The following is a 20,445-nucleotide window of genomic DNA, read 5'->3' as shown; positions in this document are numbered from 1 at the left end:
TATGAATCTCACACATTAGCGGCGTCACTCTCTATCTCACTCACACTTCGTAGAATAGCTCTCTCCGTCTCTCTCATAGTTACCGTTAAGAATTATGTCATAGTTACCGTTCCGAGCGAAGGATTGGGTACACTAAATAAATTTAAATTAAGAAATAAAAAATAGTTGAAAACCGGTTTTGTTCACAAAAAAATTATTTGACCATAATCTAAGAAATAAAGTAGCAAGTGTAATAACATTTTGGAATCCTCTTAAAATGCGCCAACTTTTAAAGCTACTTGCCCAACCAGTGTAGTACATTTTTTTTTCGGTAGAGTGAGTTGAAATTGAACGAAAATTCAATTTCTCTTTTGATATGGGAATAATGTGTCATTTTTTTTTCAAAATTAGAGTTGTGTCAAAATTTTAGACGACTAGCTACAGGAGCATTACTCAGGGTTACAAAATAATAAAAAAATTAAAATAAAGTGGAAATTTGTAGAAACGGGAAGTGAAAATGCGTCACAGGGTGTATATTTTTCGATTTTTTTCAAAATGGTCATAATTTTTAAAATACATGACGTAGATTTTATTTTTTATTTTTCTGATAACAGTTATGACCTGGCCTATCACCCCGTTCCGGCTTGACGTCGCGTCCCGGGACACCCTGTATATACGTATCGTCAACTCTCTTTAAAAAAAAATAGTAGACCACATTATAACACCTATTAAACGAAACTTAGTTGTGAACTGTATAAAAAAAATGGCGAGTTTTAGTAGTTACATTTTTTACACGAATTAATTTTTATTTACGTTGGCGTTTCTTGATTATTTGTTACCATTAAGCTGATGGCTCTGCAGTCAATGCTTTATAAATAAATAAATAATGTGAACTGTATAAGATACGAGAGAATAATGGATTTACATCAACTATTTGGTATAGTTCTAAACAGTCATGCTCTCCTTGTCTTAACCAACGCATTTACGTTTTGATAACTTGAACAAAACTGGAAAAAAAATATAATTCGAGGACTTATATTACGCTCTTTGTTTAGAAATATCTTATGTACTTTTATTTAGCGTGAATTAATAAATAAATTTGTATAGCTTTAAGGAAGTTAGAGAAAAACACTATTTATAATGGTTGGACAGCAGCGAAAAAAAAACCCTTTCAAATTTTTTCCATCTTCTCAAGCTTTTTAATGGCTCCGCTGTCTTCGCTCAGTAACTTCAACTTTTGACAGGTGTGAATGTCCAATATGGAGAAATATTGGAAATACGGAAAAATATTTTTCAGAAAATCTATGATTTAAAAAAAAATGAAATTTTTCCATGACCCAACACTAAGATCAAGTCACACTGAAAGTGCAGCAGCAGGACGAGTATTTTTGGAGCAAAGTATTTTGAATCTTATCTTCTAAAGAAAGTACGGTTTCGAAATTATTTGAAGTGATAAAATGTATAGTGCGGCACCGCGAGCAGACGCGAGGCCGACTCTGCTCTTTCGACTTGACCCTTCCAGGCAAGTGGCTACTTTTGCTGGGCAAGTGTTTTATTAGATTTCAAAATATGCCTACTTGGGTTTATAACTAAGAGCCTGAGTGCCATATTAACCGTCTCATAATATGAAAACAAACTTGACACCTTTGTGCTTGACACTAATACACTTGGCGTAGGCCGGGCTCTAGGGACTCATTATGGAATTCTTCGTTACGGACTGTCTTCACGCCTTCAAATAAAACATTACGCAGCACGCAATGATTACAATTCTATTATCCAAATCAAAAGAAGTCTCCAAGTCAGCCTCGAGCCCCTCTTGTCGTCAGAAAATGACAATGCGCAAAGATGATACCTCAACCTTGACAAGTGCATAATTTAATACGAGTGTTGCGCAGGTGATATGTCGCTCTTGATTAGAGCGCCGGAGTCACGATTGTTGCGACATTAATGAAGTTTAGAGAGCCTCGTGACACGAGCTGTTTTCATATCAATGCCAACGGACGCTAAAAATAACAATGAACCATGTAAAAAAGCTTTATTTAAGCCTTATTGCCTTATTTATTAAGTATACTTCCAATGTATGCATCCGCTCTTAAGACAAAGTATGTAAATACTATACCGTGTGGAGCTCCCTTGAACTCTGTTTTTCATCATAATTCAATAATTCACAAATTAATTTTAGCCTTATGTTGAACTTCGAATTCCTGTGAAAATGTTCCATAATATGTTGGTACTCAATATATGATTATAGTAATCCTAAGTTCCCAGCTGAATATTTAACCTAACATACTTATTATAACCCACCTAAATTCCAGTGTATGTGCAACTAAATACAGAGCAAAAGTCCAGCATACACGCCCAGCCAAGCCCTGCATTGCGGGGGTCACTCTCGTGAACTCGCAAATGTGCCATTGTATGTACGCAACAATTACAGTGTTAGAGCATTGTTCGCCTGTGCCCTTTTTGAATAATACCATCGCATTTCATAAGTGACAAAATGGCTAAAAAATCCAACTTACGTGTCATGCGGAATGACGATTGTGTAGCAATCTTTCTTACTTTTCTTTTCTTTTTACAATTCTGCATATTTTTATTGACCACAAAATGTTATTGAATGTTTTTTCCATAAACTTAACGAGGTGACTTTTGATCTCAATTATCTCGAGTCATAAGGTTGAAATTAAAAAATTTAGGCTTCGTCACGACCTAACGACAAATTCTTCAGACAGTTTACAGCAGCCACATTGTGTTTCAGTTCATATGAGTCGTTTTCACTAGGACTTCCACATCATGAGAGTACGGATACGGCAACGAATAAAGCTCTATTCTAATCTTTTTTTTAGTTTCTTTATAAAAAAAATGCTAGTTTCAAATTTCATGCATATCGGTTCTGGGGGTCTACTCTCGATCTCCGTCCGACAGCCGCCCGAAACAATTACTGTCAAATAAGTAATATTCGACAAAATTAAAAGACAAGTATCAAGAATGAAGCTTCATTCGCATCACGCGTCTTTTCATTTGGTCAAGTAGTGCTTATTTGGCAGTAATTGTTTCGGACGGATGTCGGACGGAGATCGAGAGTAGACCCCCAGGAACGGCCGAGTACATAATTCCATTAGGAAATTTTACAATTGAACTGATGCCACGAAAGCTTCGCCCGGAGAGCTTCGATGAATACTAATTTTGCCGTATTTATTTGGAACTGACCCTTAATAGACCTGTTTTGCTAAAGAAATACTTTTACTGGCGGCTTGAGAAACTCGCTCTCTTTTTTGAGGTAAGTATCGTATACATTTTGTTATCAGTTTGTTTAATTTCTTCATCAATAATTCTGATACTTACTTCCTTAAATTCCATATCGTTCCCTTACAGTGAAAAAATGGCCTACGCATTTTTGCATAGTTTGGTTATTATACTTATTGATTTTTGTTGAAGCAACACTTGTACACTTCTTGCTTAAGTATATTATTAATAATTATAGCATTTGAAAGACCTTTAAGTTATATATATATATAATAACCAATTTAAGTGAAAAAGAATGCCGTAGGTGACCTACCGCTTCTCAAGCAAGTGGCCATGTGGCCAAGTGGCACTCGCACTTCCGAGTTTCTCGGATTTATGTATGAAATTTGAAATTTAGCATGAGCTTTTCGTGCTACATTTGCATACTTGATATTGTATGAAAATTTTGTAATGGCACAGCCGCCACACCACAGACGCGCCACTGCAGTGCTTCTATTTGTAGCGTCTAATTTCAAGGCGCCCTTAGCAGGTAATAAATACCATGGTATTCCTATAACAGTATATATATATATAAGTATATGTATATATACAATAGTATAACTATTTATCTAAAATAATGATTTTAGACATTGACTTACAATTATATGGACGTCGGGTCCGCGCTAAAAAGTGTCCGCACTTGTAAGGCGCTAAAATCGTATACTATATAGAGCGCCAAACTCCGCTTTAGTCTTCATTTGTTCTACTGACAGCGTGATACTGATGACATTACAATTTAAATTTCGAATAGGTTGACTTGGGACATTTTTTTCGTGGTTTTTGTATTAGACCCGTCGTCCATTCATTTCTAAGTCAATGATTTTAGATAAATAGTTATACTTTTCATTTATACAGTTTTACTTTCGACTGTACTTATTAATAAAAACGTTTAGGTAGGGATAAGTGGAAATGAAGTTCCATTTATCTCAACCAGTGACGATGTGGTAGGAAAGAGTGGAAAAAAAATCCACTTATCCCCACCAGAGGGAACAGCTGGCAGGGACTAGTCGAATAGGCCAGGAAAACATCTTGATGAAGCCTGCACGTCGAAGAAGAACTCTCGGAGAACGTGTGAAGTCCCCAACCGGCATTGGGCTTGGCTGGCGGACTATGGCTTAATTTGTCATCTGAGAGATGACCCCGTGCCCAACAGTGAGACATATAAATGAGTGGGATGATGAATTAAAATATCTATTAACAACAAACATTATTTTATTTACTATGTTTTACACCACATTTTTTTCGTCTTGAATAATTAATTACCTAGAACTCACAAACAAACCTACGAGGTATTTATTTACTCTAAGACGACGATATTGTAATGGAGTATTTTTTATTTCTTCTTCCTATTCCTCTATAAACTACGTTACTATTTTTTCATATACTTGCATACTATTCTAATTTCTATTTCTTTACCTTCAATAAATTGAATTTGTAGTTCGTCTTTACTTAGTCATTGATGAAATGAAGTTTCATTTATTCTTAATCCTCCAATCTTAATTTCATTTCATTTATTTTCTCATTTGACGATTAGTACACGTACATGAACTACGTGATTAGCGACCATCATTGCATATTTCTCATGTTTTCTCCATTTTCATAATAATAATAATAATAATAATAATATTAGTAATATGTCAGCAACCACACCAATCGCATGGTCTCAAACGTACCTTACTTACGTAATACCGTGCTTAGAACTAATTTAGAAAAGTCCTACCGGGAATCGAACCTGAGGTCTGCGCATCCAGCGCCCACTGTGTAAACCGTTGGGCCACCGAGGTCGTCGAATATTTATTTGGAGGTATTAGGATATAAATAAATGATACACAAAACTATTCGATTAAAATCATTTATTTCAATAAACATTCAATTAATAATGTTTGACAATTTTATATATGAACTTACATAAGAATCTCACTCTCAACACGCGCTCATACATTCTTCTGTGTTATATTTTACAATAACTTAATACTTTTATTCACATTTTACATAAATAAGCTTAAAAAACTAAAAACTTAGTAAATAAAGTCTTTCTATTACAAAGAAGATATGGTTCAATATAATTTTTTGTTTCCCTACATTATACCCACGAAATATATGAAATATCGACTTTGGAATAATTTATATCTCAAACGAGCATGATTCCGTGACGGAAAGCGTGCAGAATGAACAGTATAATTTCATTGACAGATTTTCAATAAATACTCATCATGAGTGATTTACATAAGAGCGTATAGCCACGCAACACACATGCGACGTGTACAGACAGGGTGAATCGTTAAGTGCGCCCAAACGATTAATCCGTAAATATAAGAGATATCAAAAACCCATTAAACTGATGTCGAAAGAATGTTACCTAATGAGTAAAACGATATCAGTAACTTTAAAAATAAAACAAGAATTATCCAAAATTTTAACTTAAAACGCTCCCATGCATTTAATATGAAATTCGTAGAGACATTAGTTTCGAACAACTGAGTTGAATACAAAATTTTGTACTTACTTAAAAATAAGCATGACTTTGTTTTTATTCAATTAAAAGATAGTTTTATTACTTTATTTATTATAGCAGGATCGTTATCTAACGAAACTGCTATAAAAATTAAAAATTATAAAATATTTAAGAATTTATAGATGTAAGTTTATTGTTACCTCTTGAAGTAGGTCAAATAAAGCCTGTTTACGAATGTCATGTTAAATGTAGGGAGCGTTTACCGTCAAAATTTTAGATATTTCTAGTTTTTTTTTTTAAAGTTATTGGTGTCGTTTTACTCATTAGGTAACGTACTTTGGATATCAGTGAAAGGTTTTTGATATCTCTTATATTTACGAAATAATCGCCTGGGCACACTTGACGGTTAAACACTGTATATAAATATATACAGGTGACCGGTAGCGATACAAACACGCTATGTTATGCTGTTGCTATGCGTCACGACGTAGCCACTTTGGACGGGTGGCCTAAGATCCCCAAATGTCGATTGTTAATCAATGCATTTATACTGCAAGTGCCTTTAATATAACACCATAAATGAATAAAAAGCATACAACTTACGAACATAGACAAATCAAAACTAATCGTAAATAAATTTGATACCTGCCAATAACATAATCTTGCTTTATTAACAATTATATATTTGTAAAAAAGGCACAAAAGTGGTACGCTTCGCGTTGAAACCGTGCGGTTACAACTTTTAGACATCGTTAAGTTACCTTAACGATCCCTAAAAGTCGTAAGAACCGCTCTCGTTCTTCTTGCCGATGCGGAAGATGAACCTGTAGACGATACCGGATAGAATTCCACCCACAATAGGACCCACCCAATAAACCTGGAAATAACAAATAAATCAATTCAACATTCATAGGTACAAGGGCTTTCAATCTAGCTACATTCCGTGTTCCGGAATAAAATTTCGAGAAACGGTGCAGTCTCGTAAATCGTCATTCCCGACGAGACTTTCAAGACTGTTTTAAAAGTAGATATCTATATCTATATGCTAGGTATTTAGGTAGTCACAAGATATTTTAATTATGTTCTTTATTAATTCAAAAAAAAAAAAAAGGATTATGATAGTATTTTTTCTTTTTTATAGTGGGTACGTAAGAAACGAAGGGCGTTTAATACAGTTTCAAATAGGGAAGACCTAATTTTGGTACTATATAGTTATATTATGTGTGTTCCTGTATATAATTTACATACTACCGGTGTCGTCCTGTCCAAGTAATCAGAATAAAAAATGACTGTTAGTTTAGTAAATTTTTAATACTTTTTAATGAAATGACTTACGCGTCGATAGTCCTGAGACTGAAAACATCAGTCTCGAGCCTCGAAATTTTCGAGACCGAAATTCCCGGAATGAAAGCCCTAATCAAAAATTTAGAAAACTCGGACCCACTTCGGATATCCCTTCTGCACTAAGTCCGATTCAAATCCGAGAATATACGAACATCGCTTTTTACACTTAGAGGTAAAATTATCCCTGTAACATTTCGAGCCGTCATTTCTCGGATTCGGAAATGGTACGACTCGGCCGTAGTGATAAAACGCTCTAATAGATACCTATAAAGAAATGTTTAAAAAACAAACGGGCTGTCATCGTGTTTTTTTTTTCAAATATAACTTATTGCGTCTATCCGAAATCGCCGTTACTAAACCAGTTCTTTAATATGAGCGATGAGTCAGTCTTTAATGTTTCTGATAGATTGTTCCACTTTCACTCTGCAGTTTGTTACAAACACCACTATCTATTTATATATTGGATAAATCTCAGCGGCATTTATTTGACTATGCATTGCAAACGCATCCTATCTTAACACTTCGATTTGAAGTATAAATAGTATAATAAGTTTAATATTATATAAACTTTGTGAATAAGAAATGCCTATTTCGTCGGCAAAGTACTTAAAAGCAACAGTAGTAAAAAGGAACGCTTTCTGCGCTAAAGAACAGGCATGGGAAATTTGAACAATGGCTCTTTAGCTGACATAATGATTTGAAGCATCGGACAATACACATACAGCTGTTACATTCAGTATCTACAAGATGTAATGAGTGTCAGACAATACCTTTACCTGACGTGAAGAATATGGAGTCGGCGATCGTAATCTACCACTTTCCACCGTTTCACATAGACTTTGTATTGCTTAACGAAGTAGATTGCCGTAATTGTAAAAGAAAAAAATTGGGAAACGTATAATGAACTCTACATTTTCACATTATGCGTAAGCCACTTTTATCGATCACCAAAAAAATATTTTCGAGAATATATTAATATTGGTTTATTTTAAAAACTCTACACTATCGAAACGTTCAAATATTGATTGTCGCCGTAGTACAATGTGTAAAACAACAGGAAGGTACAAATGTGACCTTTTAGGTTATTTACAGACAAATTGCTTCTTATGGAATTAGCTAATAGAATACTCAACAAATGAACCCTTTATTTGCTCTACCTCTGTAAGTATATAAAATTTTTATCTTTGTATGTAAGTTTCATTTAATATGGTAACTAACTTACCATCCTTTGTCTTTTTTTTGCAATGACTTGCCAATCTACGCGATTACGTATTATTAAGTAAATCTGTTCAATCAACAATAAGTGTTCCAGTTTGCATAACAAGGCACTAGAATATCTTTGAATACTTTCACGGAACTTTCAATTAAGCATTGTCCGATACCCGATAGGTGGCCACGTAATGTGCACTGTGATATTTTTACGATGCGCTTGTTCGCGATAAGATCTTCTAGAGTTAAAGTAGATCTATCCACGCGATGCGGAACAACGAACAGGTTCTTCAGTGAAAGTGATGGCACATGAGATTATAGGACTCGGAAATTATACAGTACATTTCTCGAACGATGATTTTTGCTCCTACTTGATCAGGTACAAAGACACGAAGTTAAGTATACTAGCACAGTGTAGGAATCTTCGCTGTTCTGTTATTTTTACTCGCATTACGCAGATGACTTTCTTTTCGTGCCCATGGATATGACAATTCGACATACAAAAACGTCGTCTAGTCGCTTTTTAAAAGTCTCTGTATTCTATAGAAGACCTTTCTATATTGCATTGACTTATTTGTAGATTTGACCAAATACATTAAGAAAAATCTGACAAAACAAAAGTAAAGATTAATGAATTAGACCTAAAACTAGATGAAGAACTGAAGCAAAAAAATATTCTACTTTCATACCCTAACAATTAAAACCAAATTTTGACTGACCAATACACAGGGTTATTTATAAAATATTAACAACCTCACAGGTCTATATTATTAACATCGAAAACAACAAGTTTTGTTTTATAATTCAAAATAATGTAGTAGCAGACCTCCTTGTGAAACAGTTCGTCAAGGGAAGTACTGTGTTCCGGTTTTGAAAGGTGCTGGTGAAATTACAGGCACATGGAACTTGTCAACTTACGTCTTAGGGTGACGGTAGCAGTGGCAGCGCCCCTCAGATCTTTGAGATTTCAAACTCTGAGTGGCACTGCAACCGTTACGGATTGGCGTGTAGCTTACCATCAGGCGCACAAGAATATATATAGTGTTCCGTGGCTTAGTTGGTATAGCGTCTGGCACTGGCTGGTATGCTAGAAGACGTCGGTTCTAATCCGGCCAGATCGAATTATTTTTTTCTGAGTGTTCGATCTTTGTATTAATAATTATATGAAACTAGTGGAGTAATTTCCCATACAAAATAATTTTATATTATCAATATAATCTGTAGCCGGGACTGGTAGCTATAAAGGTATCTACACCATACCTAAAAACGCCAAATCACAATTGAGATAGATGTCTTTCACACATTAATAAGTTAGCGTTCTCACATACATATGTATACAAGTGTACATTAGATCACTGCCAAGCAGTAAAGTATATATTGCACTGGAGCGGTTTCACCGTCTTCAATTCTCGAACTCGACAAATTTACGACCACGTTGGTCGTAGTTAATTGGATCTGGAGAAAATACTGGGTGTAATCGTTAAGTGTGCCCAGGTTTATATTACCAGCTCTTATAGTACGCTGTAAACATAAGAGATATCAAAAACCTTTAAACCTGGTATCGAAAGTACGCTACGCAATTTGTAAAACGATATCAATGACTTTACAAAATAAAACTAGAATTATCTACAATTTTAACATTAAACGCATTAAATATGAAATTCGTAGAGGCTTTAGTTTCGATCAACTGCTTTGAATACAAAATTTTGTACTTAAAAATAAACGTAACTTTGTTTTTATTCAATTAAAAGATTGTTTTATTACTTTATTTCTAGTATTTTCGTTGTCTGTAAACTTATCGTTTACCTCTTATAGTAGGTCAATTAAAGCCTCTACGAACGTTATATTAAGTGTAAGGGACAGTTTAACGTTAAGATTTTGAATATTTCTAGTATTTTTTTTTTTTAAGTTATTGATGTCGTTTTACTCATTAGGTAATATATGTACTTTCGACAGCAGTTAAGAAAATGTTGTTCATGTACACTCGATAAAAGTGTCTAGGGATCAAGCACGTTTTTGTCAATTATTGAATTTCAGATTTTTAATTAATCTTTATAACACCTTTAATTATTTTTTTTCAATTTTGTAATTTAATGAATAAATAAATAAAAAAGGAATTTAATAAATTAATATAGAAGTTTTCACAAATTTTAATATGGTGATAAAAAAAATACCTTGATCCCTAGATACGCTTAATGTGTGTATATTTACGGAATAATCACCTGGGCAAACTTAACGATTACACCCTGTATATACACGAGAACTGCAGTAAAGGAGCTATTTACAAGGCTATATACTGACTACAAGCTATCTACTAAATTTCAAAGGAGTAGTATGAATATTTCGATAGTATTCACGACTTGGTTTTCAAGAAGTTTAATATTTTCATTAATTGTTATTAAAAACCTGTGTTTTAGTTGAACATGTGGAATGAATGGAATGGAATGCTCAACTCACATTGCCGCGGAACTGAAGGTAAGTTAATTTTTGTAACGAAATTGTACATAGCATAATAAACTTTATAACGATAAGGGAGCTACGGGAATTCATGAAACTGCGCGAGAATTCTGTGGAAGTGGAATCTTGAAACCACTGCTCAATTAGACCTCCCCTGAGATTATATTGCAATTGCAATATATATATACTACATTTTGTTATGTGATAATATTTTGTTATTCTGCTAAAATCCAGTTGACAATGGCAGTCGAGTCTCAATACAGTTTCAGTAAAATGATACTGATGGCATCCATTCATTCAATCTCTAACGCTCGCTGGAGAATTTACACGCACATAAGACTTGTCTACTTATGTCACAGGGTGACGGGTGCATTGGCGGTGCACTTAAAATTTTTGTAATTTAAAGCACTGACTGGTATTGCAACTGTTGTGGACAGGCGTGTTACTTACCACCAGGCGCACGCCTTGTTCGTCCCGTCACTTGGTATCATAAAAAAAGTTGTCTCCAAATTAAATTAATTTTTTTACGTGACATAATTAGTAAACTACGCCATCGTGCCGACGACAAGCCATTGGCCAAAACTGCAATAGCAGTTGAATAGTAGCTTAATAGCTGCCTTACTCTTAACTTTTAGCAGAATACTAAACGTACAAAATCCTGTCAATGACACTCTATCAACTTACAACTTAAAGATGATTTAAAAATTAACAGAATTGGGGCTCTCTTTTTTGGCGCATACCTAGTTTGTACGTTACACAGTTGATGTATAAAATTCAATGTGCCATGGTGACAAAATTCGTTAAATACATCATCAACAAAAATCAAATTAATATTGCTCACCCAATGTGATGTCCAGTGACCAATTACAGCGGCAGGGCCAAAGGAACGAGCAGGGTTCATGCTCGAACCAGAGAACGGGATCTAAAATAAAAAAATCTTATTACAAACATTTCGAACACACAAACAAAAACTTGCATAATCAAAAAGTTCTTTTTTGTCTCTTTCTCTCTCTATGTCACAAAAACTTGCATAATCCTGCGTAAACCTGAGTCTCATTTAACGTTGTTTATAAACTTTTCAGTTGAATTTACCTACATAAAAAAATAAACTCATTGTTCATGTATGTCTAGCATGGTTATTTCAAAATATAAATTTTAAGTTTAAGCAACAGAATTGTGAAAATTGAATTTGTTCTGTTATATTTTATCTAACGATTCTTCGATTCGATAAGGTTATGTATCTAGTATTTATCATTGTAAGTATGTTGTTTGTATTCTGTTTTGAGAAATATAAATGTCATAAACCATACTGTGAGTTGAAAAATTAAACAAGACAAACAAACTATTTGTTATATGACTGATACATAAACTTATATTAAACATCCAGCTTTTCTTCCCCTCATAACCGTGGACCAGATATACTATAAAATCTTATTTGGCAACCTTGATGGACAAGGAGGTGTTGGGTGGGAACAATTTGGGAAAGGAACTTTTCCAAAATTGTTCTGGTCTCGGTGTTAATTCTGTTGCTTTTTGTTTTAGAGCAGTTAATTTCTGTTTCTATTATTATTACACTGGGATTCCGTTAGCACTTACAGCAGCAGCATGGCAGGCGGTGATGCTGAGGCCGATGGCGAGTGGTCCAGAGCCCTTGACGTCGGAACGACCTGGGTCGCACACGCCTTGCACCACCGATACCAGCACGAACGTGACCAAGACTTCCACCAGCAAGGCCTGTTGCAAATATTACAGAAATTGTTACTACCTACCTTATCTTCTTTTTAAAATTAACGTTAGCGCAATTGTAACTTTTTTATAAGAAAAACCGGCCTTGAAAGTTCGTGAAATTACATCTAATCGCCAAGTTCTGTTGAAATCGGTTACCGAAAAGTGCCCTAAACCGGGTTCGTCCCGTAGTTTTCCACCATTACATGTGGAATATTTTCTACAAGTTTAAATGGGACCAATACTGAGGTACCCCCTTTCTAACGAAAAAACAAAAAAGATCATCGCAATCTGTTCACAAATGTCGGAGTAATTAAAAAGAAGTAAAGTAAAAAGTACACACAAAAAAAGCAGTCGAATTCAGAACATCTTCCTTTTTATGAGGTCGGTTTAAAAGCAGAGCAGAAGTTAAAGTTCGGCGTAGAGTGTAAGTATAAATACAAGATTAAAACATGCTTAATAAGAAACCTTTGCTATGCGTTATAATACTTATACAGGTATAACGTATACCTTTATATATATAGTTTATGTAGGTGTACCGGATATGTTATCTTTTAAATAGAAGTTCAGGGAAACCGAAACAATACCCACCGTTTTCGAGATAGACACAATCATCGCAATTTTTTAAAACTTTTTAATTAAATAAAACACGCTTTCTAAAACTGCTTCAATTTGTTCATTTTTTTAGTTTACTGTGGTTCTTAACACATGTTTTAGCGGGATCAGCAGACAGGGGTGAGTAGAGATAGAGAAAGATGCCAATGTATGCACTATTTATTTTGCCAATTCGTGTAAATATAACGAAAATAGTAATTTAAGATTAGGGATCCAACACTGTATCTCACAGGCGTCAAATCGCAATACCTTGAAACTTGTAGGTAGAAGGGATTGATCATAAAAAATGTATGGGTTTACTCACACTACGAAGTTAAGAAAATAGTAGCGCGTTTCAAAGTACAATTATCGCCATCTAGTAATGCTTTATGAAACTAAATGTTAGATGATAGATGTTACAATTTTGTAACAAAATATTAATTTCTATATTAATAAATTAAATCACCCCAACCTCCCATTGAAGGAAAGTATTAACATCGAACATTATTGCCCACGCTATACATCTAAGTGAACACTATTGTATATATATTGTATATATATATGTCTTTTGCAAAAGTTGTATCTTACCTGAGCATCAGAAACGTTTGGTCCTGGTAGAGTCAAGCCAAAGCCACCGACTCTCTCGGACGGGATGGCAAGCTGTAACCAAAAAATTAAGATTAACATTTGTCTTATACGGTTCTAGCATAGTTTAATAAGACAAGAACGGTAACTGTACTGAGTTACTGTACGTACGAACGTGCCAGCGCGGCTGGCATATGCACGCCTGCCGTGGGCCGTGTACAGACGCACACATTAGCAAAATAACGAAAGGCGCGTGAGTCGACCAGCGCTATGCAACGCGAGTGCATTGTGAGATTGGTGCCCTTCAGATCTTTGCGACTGAACTGTTATGAACAGGCGTGTCGCTTACCAACAGGCGAACGACTTGTTCATCCCATCACTTAGTCTCATAAAAAAAGATTATGTGAATATGTCCGTCCGTACACGGCGGGCGCGCACACACACAAACCATGCTGCTACGTCTGTATGGAGTTACCATACCTACTTATTTTACTAGTTCTATCAAAGAGGATTACTACCTAATACTACGTGTATGCTTAGCTTTTCTCTGCCAATTCATCCGTGTAGCCATCGGCAATTTTACCAAATTCGAATGTAGTGGACGGTAATAATGTATCATAAATGCACGATACATATAACAGCATGACTTGTTCTCTATAGTAAAAATAATTACTATCGCTACTAAATAAGACATAATTATCTACTATTACACCATATTTATTATCGCAGTTTTATTTTCCTATAGAATAAATCGATTTTCAAATAAGAGTGCTTACGTAGAAAAGTATATAGATTTCTAAAGGCGATTATATAAACATATATCTATAACACATAAATCATGTCTTTTGTATTGTATTTATAACAAGATTTACGCTCATCACTCTTTGCATAACGGACCGTGAAGGAAATGTCATATAGACAATACCTGTTATGTATTATTGTTTACCTTAGACATGCATCAGTGATAATTACATCGTGAGTGGTAACAATTATTCAATGACATATTTTTATAACAAGGTAAAGTGTCGCATCACACATCCCTGATTTGCGCGTTAAGAAAAAATGTAAATTTATTTTGAAATATAATACCCGACTCTTGTCATAACCAACGCAATGCACCACGACCTAAGTTTTATTGTCACCTGAAAATGTCGATTACACTGATTTTGCTTATCGTCGCCTGACTTTCTCAAACTCGTATCTTAAAGCACAAAGTTACTGAAATGCTAAAAAATTATGCATGTACAAATTTTGCAGGCTGATTTGACATCACGTTTCCTTCATATTAAGGTAAGTTCACGTCTGCCGTTTCGGTACCCGACTGCTGATCTATACAAATCATTCAAAGTTCTTACAGTCAGGCAGCTCTTTATTTTGTTTACTGTTTTGAAACAACACTCTCAGACATCTTTCACTCCATCCCTTCTGGCTTCGCGACGCATAAATATATGTCCTTCAAAATTAGTTTCGACAATAACTGCTCAGCGTTTCTTTCAATTCCTAGGCCCTTTCTTATATAATAAATTAAATAAATTATCCCCTTTTTGTGAACTCTCTAAATACGAATGCAAACTAAAATTGACCAGATATCTCTTGCTCCTTAACTATGATGAGACTGAAAATCTACTAAAAGTCGTCAAATAACCTCACAATTCCACACTCACAAACACACACGAACACACACAGACACACAATCACTCACACACTCAGACACACACTCACTCACGCATTCAGACACACTCACTCACTCACTCACTCACGCGCTCACGCGCGCACACATAATTTGTTTTACTTATTTTTTACTTCCACCTCAGTACTTTTGTATCTCATCATTACTACTAACATGACTATCCTAGGGGTTGGGTGCCTGGAGACCCATATTACAAGCTCTGCTTAGTTTGGGCTCCAGTCTCCCACAATACATTACTCTAAGCTTACGTAATAATGTATATTTACTGTAATTGTAACGTTTCTTTGTATTGTGTTGTGGAGATAAATAAAGATATTTATTATTATTATTATTATATATTTACACACTAATTTTGTGATTAAAGTAATGCAATAAAACACTTAAAGTAATGCATCCCAATTAACACCCTTGATAAGAAATTTAAAATAAATGGAAAGTATTGCCATCTCCCGAATAATAACTCTTTATAGGATACGAGTTTGAGAAAGTGAAGCATTGTTATATTATTTTATTTTAAAATAATAATAAAAAATAAAATCAAATTCTATCATAACAGGCAACGAGTTCCATATTTTGGTAGTAATAATCAGAAAAGTCCTTATGAATTAATGTTAGTAGATATATTACATAAGATTTTAAAGATTGGTTTTAAAACAAACTATACTCAGCCACTTCTATTCCATCTCTTTGGTTTTTTATTTTGTTTGGCTTTGGCTTAAGTTTGTTGTCATGGATTGTTAACAAAATATACATTAAATATTGGTTGTGTTTCATTATTATATTTACCCGTAAGAAAATTTACATACTTAAAATAATGTCTTAAAATCCTAATACTTAGGCCACTCGGCAAAACCTCGTGACATGAACACGGTACTCAACTTTAAGAACCCTCATCATGCAACGATTGGGTAAAATACAAGTACATTTATATTGTTAAAATAAAAGAAAATATTTTGTAAAAACATATGTAACGTAAATGGGAATATTCTTTGAAAATTAAAAAACAACGAATATTCGTGATTTAGATCCGAAAAAGTAGTTTATTTCTTATTTGTAACAATCCAAAAACCATTACCACATTACCAAATGTGATTTTTTCAACTTCAGGTTAAAGAATGTGGACTTACGTACCATTTCAAATAATATATATAATTTATCTATAACTTCTAATTAACACAACACACTATCAAAGGTGTTAAGCTATAGACACTAACGACGCAAGCTATAAAACACACATACGCTAAAACTGTCGCTCGCCCTGACACTGATGGTGAATAGAAACGCAGGCGCAACTGGAGCGGCGGCGCCGACGGCCTTCATGCACTCCACCATTTGCCATAAGGGTCTGAGACCTTACACGCATTAATGTAGAACTTGTAAGTAATGACCTTTATAATACACCTTTGAAGTGATAAATGTGGGAAGACAATTTCTTGTATAGATTTTAACGTAAATACCATAGCTTGAATCAAGGTATATGCGAATGTAAGCTTTTGATAAAGTACAACTATTAGGTGTAAGTGTAACTTGTTCATTTCTCAATTTTAATTTGTACTCAATTTTTTTTTCCTATCTAAACAAATTACTACACATTCGTAAAGCAGATTCCTGTGAGAAGAATGGGGGGTTGCTCTTTGTAAGCAGAATTTTTTAAATTAAATAATAAGTGCGTACTTGACCTCCATCTAACCTGATGAGGTCGACGATGGAACAAGCATACCTAAACAATGGCTATTTACTCTCTTACTTAAAATAAATTTGAAATACTCATTTCTAATATCACGGTTATCACTAATATTACTGCCACGGATTTATATCAACCAAGTACGCAGACGCTGTACATATACCTTTTATAAAAAAACTTCCCTAAGCATATAGATAGCCTCTTAAACGAATTTGTTACTCTAAAAATGACTTACAAAAACCTCCAGTTTATTTTCATGTCTGTCTTAAGTCAACCACAAATTTTCTTGAAACAAATCCCAATGTTCAAGTCGTGCACCTGTTGTTAAGCGACACTCCTGTCTGTAGTATTTGCAGTGCCACTCAGAGCTATAAATCGTCAAAATCTGAGGGACATTGACAAGTCTCATGTGCCTGTAATTTTATCAGCACCCTTACCCTTCAAAACCAGAAAGCAATAATACCCACATTACTGCTTGGCGGCAGAAATAGGTAAGGTGACAATACTTCCGAGGACGAACTCTTTCACAATGAGCTTTACGAATGACATAAAACGATAAAAACGCTTAAAAAGAATACTAAATTTTATACCTCTTATTTTTACACCTCAGTGGGTAAACTGCCGTTTAACTAACAACACGTTTGTGCAGGATAAAGATTCTATTAATGTCGCCCGCATAACCATAAAGTAAAATGCCGTATGTCATCAAACTATAAAAGCAGCTAACGTAAACCAATGTAAGAAGCACCTGTCCGAAATGTCTGTCGGAATGTTTTCGTTATTGTTAAAGTTTACATTGCAGTCTTGAGCCGTTCAGATATTTAACCATTTGTAGACCCCATTACAATTTCGCATCTAAAGTTACACCTAAATAACCTATTGTATAATAATCATAACGCACACACTCAACATAGCTACACTAGGGAAACCCTGTGTCGTGGGTGCAATGGACACACACACATAGACAACCACAAATTACATACAAACTCACGAGATAAATAAATGTAGACCATACAAATATTTCTCCCGGCCCGGGAATCGAACCTGGGACCTCTGGGTGGCAGTCCGGCATGGTAACCGTTCGATCACGGAGGCAGTTAATCAACAAAGTGTTTCTTTTTTCCATTTCTAACCGGGATGGTTGTGACCGCCTGTCTAACATTACGAGTATGTACACAATCTGTCTTTTTTGTACTTAAGACGACCTTTTAAATATCATAGTTCACAATGTTATAGGAACAATGGCGCCTTTTACTTTAAATAATAACCATCAGCACGTAATATTATTTTATGTCCATACTTTTCAGGAACTTAGGTAAATCTTAATATAAACTGAAAACAGATACGAACCTAGATATGAACCTTGAAGGACGTCCTTAACTTACCTTGGACGACTTAAGGCGCATCCTTATGTACCCTTATGACTGATTGGCATTGACCCTCTGGACCCTATTAGTCAAACACGATTTAAGAAGGTCGAGGTCACGTAGTGGCGAAGTTTCATGACCAAATAATCATGGTGCACACAATGAAATGCGTTAGCAAGGTCACCAAATGCACCTATGGAATCATGCAAGTTTTCCCATGCAACAAATGTATGCTTTGTCAACTCAACACCAGCATCGGTTGTTGAATGACCTCAAGTGAAACGTGAACCAAATTGTATAAAGAGACATTACATTATCACTAAACATTAGCACGCACCTAATTAAGAATATATCTTTAAATATTTTGCTGAAAGTCTGTAGTATTGAAATAGGTAATAGTACGAAGTCGGTTTTACTCTGGTGTGTTTGTTAATTTTTAGTGTCTTCTTGACAAATGATAAAATATCAGCGTTGTCTACGTACTCCATAATCCTCTGTAGTTGACTGATACACCCCTATGACATGTTCATTAAAATTTTATTATTAATCGTTATTTCTGTCTTTTTTTATGTATTGCATGTGAAATATATGCGAGTCATTTTGGCTTAGCTCCTTAATTAAGTCTCTGTCGAATTAAAACAATTTAATTCGATTTAAAATTAATTTTAATTTCAATATTAGTTATATTTAAAAGTTTTAAATGATTCTAATCAGTATTTTTAGTAGCAGTAGAGCTCCTTGTGAAAGAGCTCGTCCAGGGAAGTACTGCCACCTTACCTATTTCTGCCGCCAAGCAGTAATGTTCACATTACTGTGTTCCGGTTGTGAAGGGTAAGGGTGCTGGTGAAATTACAGGCACATGAGACTTGTCAACTTATGTCTCAGGGTGACGGGCGCAGTGGCAGTGCCCCCAAGATCTTTGTAATTTAAAGCTCTTGGTGGCACTGCAACTGTTATGGGCAGGCGTGTAGCTTACCATCAGGCACACGACTTGTTCGTCCCGTTACTTAATGTCATAAAAAAAAAAAAAAAAAAAAATTTGATTCCGTATACCGCTTATGAAGCAGGAGAAGTAGTCAAAGAAATTGTTGAGGTTTTTTATTTTTCTTCAATTTATTTTTAAGTGTATCGTTGTTGTAATTATTCCAATGCGTTGAAGAACAAAGTATTCTAAATACATGATTTAGATAAGTCTTTTAAATTAAATTTGCTATTATTTAATTAACAGATAACCAACAACAATGCAGCAACCCACAAGGTTATTACGACCGCTTTTCACTATAAAGCATAAGGTCGCCTTTTGTGTTAATATACGCATTATAATTAATAATAAACCCTTTTAACCAATCGGTGGGTACTAAATACTTACATGCAGTCGAATTTATAATTGTAACTATGGGGCAATTAATACTTCTCAGAATGAATAAAATAATTAGAAGTGCGCGAGCTATATCCCAAAAAAACGAACGACTAACTTGTAATTTTTATTATTTATAGCTGCAGTCTTAGAATAAGTTAGTTATTATTCTAAGGCTGCAGTAAAGTTCCTTTTGAAAGAGTTCGTCCAGGAAAGTACTACCTACCACCTTAGGGACCTATTTCTGTTGCCAAGTGGTAATGTGAGTATAACAGCGTGCCGGTTTTGAAGGGTAAGCGTGCTGGTGAAATTACAGCCACATGGGACTAGTTAATTTATGTCTCAGGGTGACGTGCGCAATGGCAGCGCCCCTTAGATCTTTGCGATTTAAAAGCTCTCTAAATGTTGCTTACCACCAGGCGCACGACTTGATTGTCCCGTCACTTGGTATGGTAAAAATACAATGGTAATTGCGATTTTGATACTTTATACCACTTACCCTAATAAAGGCAGCACCGGCGACCGCACCTAGCACCTGTACCACGATGTAAAAGGCACCCTTGATCAGCGTGATGTCTCCAGCGACGAATAGGCCACATGTCACAGCCGGGTTAATGTGACCGCCTGATACGTGTGCGATAGCCTGTGTACAAACAAACGTGACACGTAAAGCATTGTTCTACAAGTGTTCTTGACAAATATAGAATACTTATTTTG

General features: G+C 34.9%; 1 protein-coding gene across 3 annotated transcripts in view; it reads right to left on the bottom strand.

Moving 5' to 3' along the window:
- Positions 1 to 6,230: 6,230 nt before the first annotated feature.
- The window catches only part of LOC113232994 (aquaporin AQPAe.a), a 119,832-nt gene continuing 105,617 nt past the window's right edge, over positions 6,231 to 20,445 (bottom strand). For all 3 annotated transcript variants that reach the window (XM_026467922.1, XM_026467924.1, XM_026467923.1), the window contains 5 exons: positions 20,228 to 20,371; positions 13,634 to 13,705; positions 12,323 to 12,460; positions 11,568 to 11,648; positions 6,231 to 6,593 (listed from right to left, as the gene is read on the bottom strand). In XM_026467922.1, coding sequence (XP_026323707.1) covers positions 6,489 to 6,593; positions 11,568 to 11,648; positions 12,323 to 12,460; positions 13,634 to 13,705; positions 20,228 to 20,371 — 540 coding nt within the window. In that variant the 3' untranslated portion in view covers positions 6,231 to 6,488. The remainder of the gene's footprint in view (positions 6,594 to 11,567; positions 11,649 to 12,322; positions 12,461 to 13,633; positions 13,706 to 20,227; positions 20,372 to 20,445) is intronic.

The sequence above is a fragment of the Hyposmocoma kahamanoa genome, unplaced genomic scaffold (genome assembly GCF_003589595.1).
Source record: "Hyposmocoma kahamanoa isolate Upper Pololo Valley unplaced genomic scaffold, ASM358959v1 78, whole genome shotgun sequence".
NCBI lineage: Eukaryota > Metazoa > Arthropoda > Insecta > Lepidoptera > Cosmopterigidae > Hyposmocoma > Hyposmocoma kahamanoa.
Note: the sequence above shows the minus strand (reverse complement) of the source record. Positions and strands in the feature narration are given on the sequence as shown.